Source organism: Elephantulus edwardii, unplaced genomic scaffold (genome assembly GCF_000299155.1).
Source record: "Elephantulus edwardii isolate Elephantulus edwardi_28Jun2011 unplaced genomic scaffold, EleEdw1.0 scaffold00132, whole genome shotgun sequence".
NCBI lineage: Eukaryota > Metazoa > Chordata > Mammalia > Macroscelidea > Macroscelididae > Elephantulus > Elephantulus edwardii.
The window spans coordinates 779,047-796,052 of record NW_006399882.1 but is presented as its reverse complement, the minus strand read 5'-3'; the positions used below and the strand labels follow the sequence as shown (position 1 = coordinate 796,052).

The 17,006-nt window shown below is 40.1% G+C and overlaps 1 protein-coding gene across 2 annotated transcripts in view; it reads right to left on the bottom strand.

Moving 5' to 3' along the window:
* The window catches only part of PTPRG (protein tyrosine phosphatase, receptor type, G), a 924,714-nt gene that overhangs the window by 394,837 nt on the left and 512,871 nt on the right, over positions 1 to 17,006 (bottom strand). For both annotated transcript variants that reach the window (XM_006893832.1, XM_006893833.1), the window contains exon 3: positions 56 to 235. In XM_006893832.1, coding sequence (XP_006893894.1) covers positions 56 to 235 — 180 coding nt within the window. The remainder of the gene's footprint in view (positions 1 to 55; positions 236 to 17,006) is intronic.

Below are 17,006 nucleotides of genomic sequence, written 5' to 3'. Positions count from 1 at the left end.
ACATCAAGGTGAGTTTTTGGCTGATGTTCAGACAGGTAAATAAGACACGGAATACCTGTTTTCCCTGTGTTCTTCATCCAGGTCTTGTTAGAGGACTCATTGTCGAAGCCATCAAGTTGCAGCTCCTGATACTCTTCGCCGACACGAGCATGCTGGTCCAGAATGTCTATTGGAGACTGGTGATGGCCTCTGCAGCTGGCACTGGACGTGACCCAGTGCTCAGGACCGTAGGCACCTGTTAAAAGAAAACACCACTTCAATCCTGATGGCTCACAAGTCGGAGGTGGAACAAATCAGAGTGAAGAAACCAACCACAGTTTCTCCGAACATATATTTTCTACATGTACCTGCATTCATAGACCAGAATATTGAAAATGGAGGCTCTGAGGCCATATGCTCAATATGGCAAGGAGATTTAAGGAAAGCTACATTACTCAAGATAGTTCTGCTTCTGGATTTGCAATCAAACATTTGCTTCCTTCATCTTTAATCAGATTAAGGGAGCTACCCAGAAGGGCTGTCAGAATTTTTCTTTTTTCTTTTGTTTAAGTCTTTGTAAGTGTTCTAAAAGAAGCAGAGTTATTTATTGACAAGAAAACATTTTTTCCATTTCACCATATTTTGCTATTATGAGCAGCATTCTAAACACATGTTCTACTCAATGTACAAAAGTTCATAAATAGGAAAAGAGAAAAAAGATCAATGTATTAACAGCAAAGGAAAAACAGCGGGAGAGACATAACAAATGATTTAGGTCCCAAGTCCTGATGTTTTGTCCTTTAGCAGAGGGGAAAAGATTCTCAACGCGGCCAGAGCTTGTACAGTTGTAAGTTAAGACCCTTCCACCTCGACCTTTGTCCCTCATAGGAGACTTGGGTGGGGAGGGGATATGTTTTCATCGGACTAGAATCACTCACTGTTCACATATACACTTTATTGGGGCATACACCACAGAAATAAAGAGAGAAAGAGCAATAACAGAATTTCGTTGTGATGGGAGGGTTAGACTAGCGAATAGCAGGCAGGGAGAGAGTACAGTGCATCTGACTCACTGCCCATTTAGAAATGGAATATTATGGGGCTAAGTTTATTATTTCAACCCCAAGTCCTGGGGTTTTTCTGCACCATAGCTTTAATATTATAGCCTAAAAAGGCAGGCACAATCTGTTAAAAAAAATAATCTATACAAAGATAAACCTCCCTATTTCATAGAATTCTATATAAAATGTTAAGTCTAAGTTTTACAAAGTTAAAAAAAAAGTTGGACTTCCTAATCAATACAGTTTAGTGCACGCGCATGCACGTACACACACACACACACACACCCATATACATACAGCTTTGGGGGCACAGTAGTTAAGCATCTGTTAAGTAAAAGGTCAGGAGTGTGAACCTCCTAGCTCTGGGGTGAGGAGAGGGAAGGTGGCAGCTTGATTCTGTAAAACCTTACATGTCTTCAGAAATCCTGAGACAGTTCTATCAGTCCTATATTATCACTATGAATTAAGATAACTCAATGGCAATGAATACATACACACAGATAAAAACACTCTCTACAGAGAGAGAGAGAAATACACGTATGTGTCACTTCGAAGTTTGTTTGTTTTTTAAATAAATGCTTCACATTTCTTTATAGATTGGCTCAATGGCCAGGCTGCCATTAGGAGACCAAGCCCACCCACCAACCTACACTTGGCACCCTTACTTGGTTCCCTGTGCTGTATTGTTGCTGTGTAGCATTGTGTTAGAATCCACCCACAGCAGAACCTCCAGAAGATTTTTCAGAGGCAGTAAATCACTCAAGAATAGAATACTCATCTTTTTCTCATAGAGCACCTGGTGGATTTGAACCATGCGCCTCTGTGGTTGGCAGCAGAGCTAAAATGAAATGTTAGCATAAATCCCCCACGACTGAGGAAGCGGTACCATCTGTGCCCATTACTATCACTTTGCTCTCTCTCACGGTTTTTTTCATGTCACCATCCACAGCAAATATGGGCAAAGGTTGTTGTTGTTATGTGCTATCGAGTTGCCTGCAACTCATAGCAACCCTATGTACAGCAGCCCTAAACCCTGCTCTATCCCCTTGCCAACTTTACTGTCTCCACCACACCTATCCCCATTACCCCAGTCACTGAATCAATCCACCTAATTGAGGGTCCTCCTCTCCCGTGCTGTCCTTCCACCCTCCCAAGCATGACGTCCCTCTCCAAGGACTGGTCCCTCCTTGCAACATGTCCAGAGTGTCAACTACCCAAAGTCTAAGCTCTGGTACTGGGAGCTTCATGGCTACAAGAACAAATGACTCAGCTCTTGAAAATGGGTTCAGATCCTTGCTAATAGTCTGGGTCTTCATTCTAAACAGCAGAATAAAATAAGACTCAAAGAAAACATATTCACTGATGGGCAAAAGTTTAGAGTCCTAATAGCACTTTCCAAAACTGTATACTAGTGTCTTAATACCTTCTAGAAAAAGTAAAAATATTACCATTTCGTTTTCTGTAGAACTGCAACTAAATTAGGAAAGGTCAATGGTTTTTCAATCTTGTTGTTCACCTTTTGGTTAAACTCATAAAGACTGTGAGACATCCTGGGTGGAGAGTGTGTATTTGCATGTCACTGGAGGCCAAGCACCTAGCTGATTCTGACCACACTCTAGCTCATTCCACATCTACGTATGTCAAGGAAACTGGAGATGATGGGGACACAACAAGGGGCTCCCAGATGGAAGAAAATTTCCACAGTCATCTGTCAACTGTGGAAACTTTCTTCCATCTGAGTGGAATCCATTAGAAAACTGAATATAGCAATAAAGACCCTGTGGGATAGAGAACTAGCCATGGTGGTCCCAAGTCCGTAGTGGTAAGAAGCTGTACTACAATCCCAAAGGCACATGGTTCGAGTCCACGAGCTGCTACATAAGAGAAAGATGGACAATCTCCTCTTGTGTGTTTTAATGTCTCTAAAAACTCAGCACAGGGTTAGCTATGGGTTGGTTCTAACTCAACAATACGTGACAGCAACAACAACAATTTATGGGCACAGTCTTATTTTTCTCTTATGGAAATAGCCTGCAGTTTCAAACCACTGATCCTATGAACAACAGTCAAGTGCTTTAACCAGCACTCTGTATAAATAGTGAGTTAATACACTTTCAATACTGACATTGGTCAGTCACAACAGTGTATCCTCAAATTATGGACACTGCTGTTTAAAATGGTCCACACTGACAGATCTATACCACCATTTAACCAACTGCTGTTAAGTCTACTGATTCCGGCCCCTCCTCGTGCGTCAGGGTGGAGCTGAGATGCACAGGGTTTACCAGAAGCAGATGAAAGGTCTTTCTCTAGAGACACCAATGGTTCAAGCTGCCAACCTTTCGGCTGGATCTTTTGAGAAGTCTTAAGTCCAACTAAGGCACGTTTTGTCAGAAAAATTACTAGGGAACAAATCCTAACAAGCAAGACTCTAAAGAAGTAAGAATGTAAGGCAACATTCATAAAAACATACTGACACCTGATAATTATCCTCGTAATTAAAAAAAAAAAAATACAACCCCCGAAAACCACTTGCTATTCATATTATTTCTTACAACCCTCCAGACATGGGTGAAACAGAACTTAGCACTCTATAAAAATACAACTAGGGTTTGTACCAGCGGGATTCATTTACTCACTGGTAACAATCTGAAGATTTAATCCAAATATATGCTTGCTTTTGCACTTCCACCCAATATACATTCAAGTGCAATTTTAATTGAAACTGATCTTCCACTTCAGATTTCAAATTAATTCTTCTTTGGCGGGCTCCATGCACCAGACATCCTTGCCTTACAGAAACCCCTGTGTCATTAGTGGAGGAAACAGAACACTTTTTTTCAAGCTTGCAGGTATTGATTACCTATTCTCACATCAAAGCACTACTGCCATTCCACACTGCATAAATCTCTCTAGTGTTAAGACACTTTATAAAGGACTGAGAATTATATCATTAATCATTTGCAGTTGTCCAAGTCTCACAGTATTGAATGCTTTGTTTTGCAGAACTTTGAATAAATGCTTTAAAGTAAAAAACATGACACGAAATAAAAGCTGTGTTTAGCTTAAGCCTCATTCCAACGGAGAATGCAATCAGTAGGAAGCCTTCCTCCCTCAGGTGTGACATGGCCCATCCCAAAGAGGGAAGGCAAAGCCATTTACCACTTAGCTTCCTCTTACTGGCTCCTCTCAGAGTTGAGAATAAGCAGGATGTGTTGCAGTGGTGTGTTGTGGCTTTGGGTTTGTTTTTTTTTTTTAATTATTTTGGCAGCTGACAAGCCATTCTGAGCAGCTCACCAACTCTGACACGTCAACCTAATATATAAGGTTATGCTTCCAAATGGGAGCGGTGGGAACGCGCTGGAGAACACAGGGCAGTCTGAGCTGCCAAAAGTAATTAACCACCTGACTCTTAGGGTGCTTGGAGGAATTCGATCTTGATGGAGACATATGGCCAGTCTATAAATACCAAGGCTTCCACGAGATTACAGCTTTAGGAACCCTACGGGGCAGTTCTGCGCTGCCCTCCAGGGTCGTCCGGAGGCAGAATCACCTCGCGGCAGTGGGTTTGTAAGCGCCGGTGGAACTGAGCAGTGTTTTTCCCTCAACCCGTGAAAACACAGCTTTTCTTTTTATAAGAATTCAGTCAACACATGTGGAACCAACCCCTGCTCAAAGGTTCGGTCTCAGTTAAAATGTCCCTTTATCAGAGAGGCCTTCAGTGATGAAGGCTCACCAGTTATTTGACACCCTTCTCACACTGGGTGCCTGATCTCCTTCACATCTCAGCATCACTGTTACATTTTACCCTTTTTTTCTTCAACTTCTTTCTCACTAGGTGGTAAATTCTTAACATTTTCTTCCTTGGAGAATTTTATACAGCCTAGATCTTATATATACACAACAAAGACCAGATACATATTGCTTTGTGTTGTAATTACCTTGGGAGTCCTGATAGTGTACAGTGTTACATTTCGGGCTGCTGGGAGCTCTGGCGGCCTACTCCTAAGAAGCTGCACTGAAATCCTGAAGGCACAGTTTGAATCCACCAGCTGCTCCACAGGACAAGGATGGGTGAACTCCGCCCATGCGATTAACAGCCTCTCAAAACCTGCTGGAGGGTCAGCTATGGGTTGGTTCCAACTTGAAGGCATACCACCACCACCACCATCACCACCACCACCAAAAGGTAAGTGGTTAGAATCAACTGCTCCATGGGGAAAAAATGGTTCATCTCCTCCAATAAAGATTTACAGTCAAGGAGAGCTGACAGAGGGTCACTATGTTGGAACTAAGGAAAGCTGATAGAGGGTCACTCTGCTGGAACTGGCGTAAGGGCAGTGATTATAACACTGGAAGAAAAGATTCAGGAGTGGCAAGTTCTCCCCGCCAAAGGCATTCTGAAGTATCTTCTGTGCATTGGTTTCATTTTTATACATCCATCTGCTCACTTCTTACGAAGTCTTTCTCATTCTCATGGTGTCAAGAGTCAAGATATGTCAATTTCAAAGTAAAGACTCGTTTTCCTCATTAATACATTACAGTAGTCTGGACTGCGACAAGATAAAAGAAGCCACAAATCCGTGATGTGCAGAGGAATTTGTGTGAAAATTTAAGACCACTAGCAGAGGCAACATACCCCCCCCCTTTTGTTACATAAAGGAATGAGACAGAATCACTGTTTGGGCACCATGTCGTGTAAAGCATAATTCTTTTAAAAATTATCTGTTTTTCCTCTGCTTTAATGGACTTTTTAGTCAAAGACCATTGGGGGGGGGTGATTAGTCATGTTAGTCAACCTACCATTCTTGTTACTGTTGTGTACCACTGAGTCAGAACCGACCCCAGCTGACCCTCTCCTAGGATTTCATAGGCAGTTACTCACATGGAAGGAAAATGTCCATCTTTCTCCTCAAGAGCTGCTGGTGGATTTGAACCACATGCCTTCTGGAATGCAGTGCAGTTTCTTGCCATTTGGCCACTAAAGCTCTACACTCTACAGTCTAACACTATCCTCATTAAAACAATGACTCAACACTTAGTACCAGCCACAGTGCAAAGAGATGGGCCCTATGTTGCAAGACTGTCCCAGTTCCTTTGGGGTGCGTCTGTGTACCTCACTTGAGTTATCTGTTCTTGCCAAAGAGCTAGGATAATCTGAATAATCCATGCAGTGTTGAGGATAATCTCCGGCACAGTAAAAACAGACAATGAAAACTGACACTGTCAATACACTCCTTAGAAAATCAGGGGCAGGCCCTCAAGACACAGACTATAAATGGAGGTGACATGGACCCCTGCCAGGCATTTCATGGTATGTAAAGAAAGGTGAAAGACTCTTATCTCTGATCTCAGCCTAGGACTGGGCTCCTGAGGAGGCGGAGGTGGTGTGACATCTCAGTGTGGCCAGTTTACAAGGTCCTGCTGCTATCTTACATAGGTTCTTCTCACTTGGAAAAGAGACCAAAGGCAGTAGAATATTGTAGACAGAGTTCTTACAAAGTCTTATCCTATTTGATCAACTATCTCATGCATCTGACTTTCTCAATGTCAATCCCTCAGCCAATAGGGTGAAGCTGTAACTCCTCAAGTTGGAGCTACACCATGTGAATACCCATATCCAGTTACTAGGAAAATCTCACTCTATCTTTAATCTTCTCTGTCTCACAACCTATTACTGGTTGATGCCCTTTGCTGCCTTGTCCTTTCCCCCAAGATCTTGCCTGCTGTAATACCCAGTCTGTTCCCAGCTGTATAGACAGTTAGGGGGGAAAGACCTTACGGTTGCGTGACTTACTTAGGCTGAACTACTGAAAAACAAGCTCTGTCTCACTACTGAGAGGTACACTAACTTACGTTCTTGTCAAGGTTGTTTAGGTAAGTCCAGATGGATTTATTGACTTGCTTCCAAAAAATAGTAGGGAAGGCAGAAACAGTAAATTCCCAGTGGAGAAGTCTGGCAAACATTATCAGCACCAAGAGATGAAGGTTAACATTGTCGGTGATGCCATGTGGATCATGTACCCCTGACAGAATGTAATGAATAGTATGTGAAAACAAAAATATGATTTAAAAGTCTCCGTGGTGTTCTAAAAATCCACTGCCCTAGCTCATGATGAAGTCAAGATATTGCACAAACCCAACATAAATTGAAGGGCATTTAGCAAAATCCCAACAATTTCTCCTTAAAATGGCCACTGTTGTAGAAAACAAAACAAGCAAAGATAGAAAAGGCTGTCACGGGTCAGTCTAGACTAAGGAGACATAATAAAAGAAAAAATAAATAAAAAAGTAGCAGCCAGGATTGACTGGTAGAACAAAACACGAAAATTAATGAGAAAACTTGTGAGTTATAAATAACGTTTGGAGTTTAATTAATGATTATGTATCAGTGTTGGTTCTAGTTGATCCTTATGAAAAGGGTCATCTTTCTGTAGTTACTCTGGCAACAAGATGAAGAAATATGTATGAAACTGTACAGAAGCCAAATAAATAAAATCTCAGTTTTGTTCAGTGGTTAAATTTTAACATCTAGCCCTCCTGCACTTACTGGGATGTGTCTGGGGGCATGTCTGCAGCATACAGATGCAGGAGTTGAGCACTGATTTATGGGTAATCCTGGGATTGTTCTCATATCCTTTCTGCATGAGAAGAATTTGCACATAGGAAAAGAGAGGCTGATCTAGAGGAAAACGAAAAACAAGCTCATAGGTGCTATTTCTTCATTTAAGGTCACATAAAAAATGGGAGAGATTCACTTTTAAAATTATAGTTAAGAAACAACATTCTTAGCATAATTTGTGGCTCATTTGTGCTTTAAAAGAACTGACTTCTGTTTCCTTAGTGTGCCATTAACAAGTCACTGTAGTTTTCTCATTCTGATAGGCTACAATTCAGTATACCAGCATCAGGAAGACATATTTCCAGACTCACTCAAACCAGCGCGAATAAATCACACAGTGGAGATTAATTCCAACTGGCCCGTTTAAAGCAGACAGAATTCCCTAAGTGAAAATAATGGCAAATACTGTAAATCTGGCCTCCTGAGTGAGACTTCACCTGATGTTTAGCGTTTCTTTCAGGCAGATTAAGCCCAAAGAACTTGGTCAAAGCTCTGTGGGTGTGAAAACACAAAACTGCATGAATTTTGACCCCAAAATAGCAAAACTCTTTAAAAGGATGAAATAAAAATCTGGTAGGAACACTTTAATTTTTTTTCTCCACTCCAGTAATATTACAGAAAAGGGCCCAATAACTGTAAATAGAGCAGTTATTTCCAGTTCTAACTGGAAAGCAGTAAGATTTTTCTGTAATTTATATAAACTGTTTTTCAATCTCATTTTCTTCTGCAAAATGACCTGAGAAAGAAAAAGAGATTAAAGTTATTGTTTGGGGTACTAAATCCTGTGTTCATCGGAAGGAGAGAATTCACATTTCCACCTGTGATCTGCAATCTAAACAATGATTTCTTTCAACATGGGAAGGGTTTCTTTTCAGAAAATAAGCATATACCTTGAATTTATTTTACCATAATATATCCAGATTATGGTTTCCATTCACTAATGAAAAGTCATTAAAAATAATGAATTCTGTCTAAATCTAATTAAAAACAAAACTAATATACATGTTATGTGCTGTTTCTAGTCAAATATGCTTATTAATGCCTCCTTTTAGAAACGTATATTAAAAGTATTCGTTGGATCTAGGCTTATTACTGTGCATTTTGTGCAGCCTTTTAATTAATGACAATAATCGAAAAATGTGCGTACTCATTTTTTTTAACCTGCTGTTGTTGTTGTTATGTGCCATCGAGTGCTTGCGACTCATAGTGACCCTATGCACAACAGCCCTAAACCCTGCTCTGTCCTGTGCCAATCGCACTGTCTCTGACACTCCCAACCCAATTATCCCAGTCACTGAATCAATCCACCTCATAGAGGGCCTTCCCCTCCTGTGCTGTCCCTCCACTCTACCAAGCATGATGTCCATCTCCAAGGACCAGTCTCTCCTTACAACTTGTCCCAACTATGTTAGACGGAGCCTCAGAATCCTTGCCTCCAATGAGCCACCTGGTTTAACCCTTTCCAGGATGAATTGTTTTCCTAGTAGTCCATGGTACCCTCAATACTCTTCTCCAGAACCACAGCTCAAAGGCATGAATTCTCCTTCTATCCTCCTTGGTCATTGTCCAACTCTCTGAAGCATAACAAGTAATTGCAAAGACCATGGCCTCTATCAGACGCACCTTAGTCTCCAGAGAGACACCACTGCTCTTCAGTACTTTGGAGAGGTCCCTAACAGAAGACTTTCCCAAATCTGATTTTCTCCCAAATCTAATACATATCTTCAAATGATTTCATTTTTAAACTTAAAAAATATTCTAGTATTCAGCTTTCAATGCTTTCATATGTTCCAGTACTAGTAGCTTAATTACCTTTTGTGAATTTACTGCATATATGAAAAACAGAAAAAAGTGCTATAAAGCATTCATCCTGCTGCCTGCTACTATTTTCATTATATCTGAACCCAATTATGAAGCCATTCAACTTTGCTGAATGGAAGAGTCTAATTTTTAAGCTGGTTAAGAAAATATAAATGTATCCTTTCCGATAATAAAGCATGTTGGCATTTTTTTTTCCTTTTTATATTTTAGGTGTGAAAACTTTGTCCCATTTCACACCTATAATGTGTCCTAAAGGAAACTATCAATAATTGATGATAACAAAATACCAGAAGTGGAAATTATTTTACCTATCTTTAAAATGCCAAATACTTTCTAATTTTGCAAGGCTTCTATTTTAGGAATGAGTATTAACACTAATTTCAGGCAAAACTTCAAACGGGACTAATATTCCATGTTGCCAGGGCCTCTCTGAAGCCAATTGTTCTGTTTTGGAAAACTAAGGTCTCAAAGTCAGAGGGACAGGCGACAAGGACTGCCTAGGTAATAGAACAAAGATTCTGAGGTTGAACAGAGGTTTAAAGGAGTTGATGTCTGCATGGATGTGTGAACTGCAAGTTCTACAACAGGTGTCAAAACCATGCGTGTCCTTGATGGATGAGAACACTTTGCAGAGCTTTCAAAGACAGTGGATCTGTAAATATGCTTGTTTAGATGCTATGTGGAATTTAAAGCTGTATCTTTCAAGTTAAATTTGCTTTATATACAAGGAGCCCAGGAAAATTCTCATCACTTATTGGGATAGTTTATTTACTCAAACTGTGACGAACATAAAGTTAGGCTAACTTTATTTTTATTTCTTATAGACATTCCATGGGATTAAGCACAACAAGTATTTTAGCTATTAGCAAAAAAAAGTCACAGTTTCCATTGCTGATTGTCATACATCTTAAGTTGTTGAAAGCTGAAGCTAAGATAGTCCACACATGGATTTGTCAAGTTTCAAATCAGGTACCTCTTCAAGTAGTCAGAATAATTCATTTGGCAGAAATCTGTCTACAATCTGACTCTACCAAAGACTATGAAGATTGCTTCTATCATAGCAAAATCTACCACGCAAAGCTTGGAAAGACCACACGGCATGCTGAAAAGACGACTAGTAATCTGAGTTCTGATTCAAGGGGAGCTCACATGTTCTCTCCACATCACTCACAGATTGGTTGTTACTGATTGATAAAGATGAGATCAATTAGCAAAGTATGTCAAGGATGATGGAGTGGCAAGTGCCAACAGGTATGAGATATGACTGCTCATTGCATTCCAGTTTCAACTCTGTTTTCCAGAGTTTAAGGCAGCCATACTCATAATCTTATAACGTGTCAGCTGCCATCACATCATTTCTGTAAGTTTGGGGAGCTCTGGTGGCCTAGTGGCAAGAAGCTGCACTGCAATCCCAGAGGAACACGGTTCGAATCCACCAGATGCTCTGCCGGAGAAGGAGGCGCAATATCCTCCTGTACCAGTCAGATCTGATTTGACGGTACACGCACACAAAATAATAAAAAATAAAAAAAATTAAAAAAAAAAGTCCTAAATTCTGTAAAAGGTCTTTCTGGAACATGTAGAAGAAACAAACAAACAGGTAAGAGGTGGTGAAAGTCTAGCCAACATTGAATATTGGTTGATATGTTGTTAAAAGTAACCATGGGATGTGAGAATGAGTAAACAAACAATTACACAGAGAATCACAGTACTTGGGATACTGTTGCTAGGTGAATTCCAATTAGCTCTGACTCATGGTGACCCCATGAACAAAAGAGCCAAACATTCCTCCATCCTGTGCCATCCCCTAATATTGTTGAGTCACTGTGTCCTCCTCATTTTCACTGACTCTCTAGAGATTTTACCAAGTGTGATCCCCCCAAGCCCCACCCCGGGGATTTCCCCAGGTATGAAAAAACATATCCCTCTCACCATCCTTACTTTGAAGAAGCATTTAGACGGAACTTCTTCCAAGGGAGATTTGTTTGCTCTTTGTCTGTGATCAATAAATGTTCTTTGCCGACACTACAACTTAAAGGTATAAATTCTTCTCAAGGTTCCTTACTCATTGTCCAACTTTCACATGCATAGGAGACAATGGAAAATACCATGGCCTGAGGTAGGCACCCTGTAGTCCTCAAAATGACAACTTTTAAGTGCCAATTATCAATAATCCTGAAGATGGTGCAGGACCTAGCAACAACTCTTTGTATTACATTCAGGGTGACTAGTTGGAGTCACTGCGACACTCACTGGAAACAAAGGTAAGTGCTCAATAAATATCATTTTCATTTCCCCTGGGAATCTATCATTACTTCATGAGGCTTGGGAGTGTGACCTCCTTCCCTTCTGTCAGGCACATGATTGGCATTTGGCAATCAGCAAAAGCTTAGCATCCTTGACAAAAGACTGGCTCAGAATTGGACAATACAGTCTAAACCAATGAACACATATTCAATGCTCGGAGACACTGTTTGTTGTATCATTCTAAACAATGTGAGGAGAGCTGTGTTCAAGGCCTGGGGCGGAAGGTGCGATAGGGTGAGAAGAGGGTCTCTTTCCCACAGAAGATGATGGAAGGAGATAGAGAATTTGCAGCCAGAAGAAAACCGGCTGGAGGTCAAAGCTGAGGCAAAAGAAGGAAAGAAAAAGAGCTGGGGGCCTGATCAAACCATGCCTGAGAAGTAAATTTTATCTCTACAGTTTTCCATCTTGGGTAACTATCCATTTGTACCAAGCCTCCTGCTATTTATACCTAACAAATATAGGCCATAATGAGAAGGTTGATTTAAAAGATCAATAGTTAAATTATTCAAGACTTTCTACATTCCGCACTAAGACAACAATGTCAAATTATAATGGTACAAATGCACGATGCAGCCTGGAATATAACATGACAGTCAGCACCGGGCTCCCTTTTCTCCCATGTTGTAGCTGCTGACTGCTGTCAAGACAGGCATGACTCATACTGAGTCCATGAACTAAAGGCCTGAAGCTCTTCCACAACCATCGCCATTTATCAAAGTTCACAGAGTTTAGGAAGTGGATGCCACTCCTGCTTCCTTCCCATAGACAGGGATACACTTTGGTAAAGTTTTAAAAACCTCTCATTTAGACAAAAGAGCACTTGCTAAATTTTTTTTTAACTTGCTAAATTTTTACTCTAGTGACACAGGGTCGCAGAGTAGGAATCCCTGAAGCCACTGTTAGGGATTGTTGCCTCTAGAAGCATTTCACTATTGCCAGTCTGCCACAGTTCCAGTCAGGATATGGAGGCTGAGTGGCTAAGAGAACCCTACATTATATTCTGAAAGGCAGGAGCTACATCCCAGGAAGGGAAGCAAAACTAATTCCGAAAGTCTGGTTTAAAAATAGGCTGGACTTTCCTGTCTTTGTATAAAAGGACTTTGTCACATCATTACTCTCTATTATCAGCCTCCAGCTTCACAATGCTTTGTTTTAATAGACGCTGCTCCAGCTCATGAGAAATTCTAACCAAAGGAGGAAAGGGTGTGTGTGTGTGTGTGTAAATATTCCAGAGACAGAAATTGTGAGTATGAGAGGACTCAGATTCGTTACACCAACCTGCTGACATAAGGGCTGAGAGGAAAGAGCAAGACATTAAAAACCATTTTATGAGGTACTCACTCAACAGCTGAGGGGCCTGGTAGGATGGGGTGTGGGGCCTGGAAACACTTCAGTGTGTAGACAGGATGATTAACACCCTTCCTGTGACAACTATAAAAGAGGAATGTATGTTCCAAATGTATTAACTATTAAATGCTATCTGGGGAAATGTCTAGACATAAAGCGCCACATTTATGAGGTACAGGCAAAACAACATGATGGATTCTGTGTCTCTGTCACACCAAGGCATTTGCCTTAACTTATACTTTCTCCTGTTTTCATAAATTTATAATGGAAGAAACTTTCAACACAAGGCATCGAAAAAGGACTTCAGAAGGGTTTAGCAAATGAAATAATGGTGAAAAGAATATTAACAATTCCCTTTACTCTACCCAATTCAGGTAGCCTTCTCTGATGCAAGTAAAAGCTGGACGGTCCACTTAAGCATGGCAGAGAGGATGAGGATGGTACTGGGCCAGGCTGGGCTTCTTTCTGTGGCATACAGGGTCATTGTGAGTTGGTGCCGACTTGCTAACCCCTCACAATAACTGCTTTCTATTCCTATGACCATACGATTTCCTATGCCTAGCATAGGAATGCGTGTCCCTTTGGGCACTGGCCTACCACATATATGCCCATGGTTCCATAAGGGGTTGTTTTAAAAAGAAATAAAGTTCTCCTTTTGTAGATTATTTTTTACTAATATTAAGGAGTTGTGCCATCAACCCAAAGGTACACAGTGTCAATTCACCAGCTGCTCCACGAGAAAAGGCAGGCCAATCTTCTGCTATGCCCTGAAAACCGACTGGAGGGTCAGCTAGGTGTTGGTTCTGCTTCTGTAGAACTCAACAACAACGGTTTTAAAGATGCCCAAGCCTGACTTAAAGTACAGAAAGGTGAGATAGAAGATGCGACTGAGGACAGGCTTGGACTTGGTCCTACCAGCAGGCTGAGAGAAAGGTGAGTGGGGCCGGGCATGTTCTTCCCCATCCACGCTGGCTTTTCTCTCAGCTCCCAAGGCCACTGCCTGACAAGGCCCCAGGCTTCTGCCAGCAGCTCCAGCAATGAGGATGATGGGAGGAGGCTCCCTAAAGGTTTCATAAGGTTTTCACACAACATCCAAATCACGTAACTTCCTCCTTCATAGAATCTATTATGGACATGAAGTGGTGTCTATCTACACATGAACCATTAGAAGTAATGTTTGTCAGGGACTTTAATCTGCTTTATCCACCTCCCCGGAGGCATTCAATAAATGCTTATTGAACGGAGTCAGAATTAAGGTAATAATATATTTGTCTCCTAGCACAAAATTTAAAGGGGCATAAAATAGCTTAGTAATCAAGATAAATAATAATTTAATGACATTTTTAAATGAATGCAAAAATTTATGATGAACAAAATGTCAAAATAAATACAATATCTATAATAGGGTTATAAAACATAATTTTGGAACCATAATTTTAGAACCTTGGGCAAAATAAAAAATACTACATTAAAATAGAGTACCTTCATCATTGAAGTTTTTGTTGCCCTGGTCTCAACTCTATTATTAATGAATAAATGAAAAATTATATGAACAATTTATCATCCTTTTAAAGAATATATACTTTGTACTAGGCATTTACAAAAAGTGCTAGATTTTACTGCTTTGATTCATTCAACAATTCTTATTATATGTATACTGGTTTCCTCATGTAATAGATAAGGAAAGTAAGGTTGAAAAGCTGTAAAACTAGTCCTCATATAGGAAATAAAAGATCCAAAAAGTCATTTTAAATCTGTGAGAACAAAACAGTCACACACTGTGGATCACAGGCAAATCCATATTACAGCCCGTATTTATCAATAAAGTTTTACTGGAATGCACACATACATATACACTGATAGACTGTCTAAGGTCACTTTCACGTAATTAACAACAAAGACAATCAAGTCCATAATATTTACCATCTGGCCTGTGAGAAACTGTTTGGGAACTCCTGCTCTAAATGAACATAAAATATACTCTCCAGTAGAAAGCAAAGTTATTGTCATCTACATGTATAGATGTGATATCTCAATGCTCCTTGTGCAACTATAATTCACAGAAAACTATATATGTATACAGAAGACATTTTACACTTCAACAATGTTTATAGTATGAAAGAATTGGCTAGGGGAGTTCTGGTGGCCTAGTGGTAAGGAGCTGCAACTACAATCCCAGAGGCGCACGGTTCGAATCCACCAGATGCTCTGCCGAGGAAGGAGGGACAGTCTCCTCCTGTACCAGTAAGATCTGATTTGACGGTACACTCACACAAAAATAATTTAAAAAAAATAAAAAAAAGAATTGGTAATAATTAAAAATATCCATTGTGAGACATTTCAAAACCAAATTCATTCAGTGACTCAGTCGTACGGAACTGTAATGTCAGTGCAAAACTATGTGATTCGAGTCCACCAGTGGCTCTGCAGAAGAAAGATGGGCAATCTCCTCCAATGAGATTTATTGCCTCTAAAAACGGGCTGGAGGGTCAGCCATGGGTCAAGTTCTGACTGAATAGTGCACAACAGCAAAAAACCAACAGTTCAAAAATAGACGGCCACGTTCTAGGGCAAATTCCAAATGGATCAAAGATCTAAACATTGAAAATAAATACATTTAAGCACTAGAAAACGAGATAGGAAAATTTGGAGGAAGAAAAGCATTTCCACCTATCACTGAAAACTCCTGGCAGAAAAAGAAGAATGAAATCAAATACATTTAAAAAATTCATTTTCTGCATGGCAGAAATCACCACAACAAGTATCAAAAGACAAATGACAAACAAAAAACCTCTTCAATTCATAACACAGAAGGAAAGGCTCTTTTCACATTTCAAGAGATTCTAGAAATAGATAAACTCAAATCCCATATAAAAATGAACAGAGGATATGAATCAATGGTTCAAGACAAGGAAACAAAAATGTCCCCGTATAGGAAAACTTGTTCTACCTCACTGATAATGAGAAACACAAATTAAAACTATATGCCTGAGATTTTCACCTTCTACATTTACAATTGCATTGGAGCGCAGAGAAACCAAAGCAGAGGGAAGAATTCAAGATACTAAAGAGTTGAATAGAAGATTTTAAAAGGTAGCACAGGACGACAAAGTAAAATATTACAATGAAATGTGAAAGGAGTTAGAGTCAGAAAATCAAAAGGGCTGAACTCGCTCAGCATTTCTTAAGCTCAAGAACTGAAGAACAAATTCAAACCTCGAGTTGCAATAATCAAGGATGCTTTAGGCAGAATATTAAATGATCCAAGAAGTATTAAAAGAAGATGGAAAGAATATACTGAGTCACTGTATCAAAAGGAATTGGCAGACACAGAAGAATTTCACGAAACAACATATGAGCAAGAGCCTATGGTGATGAAAAATTTCAAGCTGCTTTGAAGGAAACAGTTCAAAAAATAAGGCCCCAGGAATAGATGGTATACCAATTGACATATTTCAGCTAACAGATGCTGCCCTGGACGTGCTCACCAAGTTGTGCCAAGAAGACTGGAAGAGATCTATGTTTGTTCCCATCCCAAAGAAGGGTGACCCAACAGAGTGTGGAAACTACAGAACAATCCCATTGATTTCACATGCAAGCAAAATTCTACTGAAGATTATCCAAAAACGACTGGAACAACACATTAGCAGAGAACTGCCAGAAGTCTAAGCTGGGTTTAGAAGGGGTTGTGGTACTAGGGATATTGTAGCTAATGTTAGATGGATCTTAGCTGAAAGCAGGGAGTATCAGAAGAATGTCTATCTGAGCTTCATTGATTATGCAAAGGTGTTTGACTTTGTGGATCACAACAAACTGTGGGTGACTCTGAGAAGAATGGGAATACCACAACACTTGATCATGCTAATGAG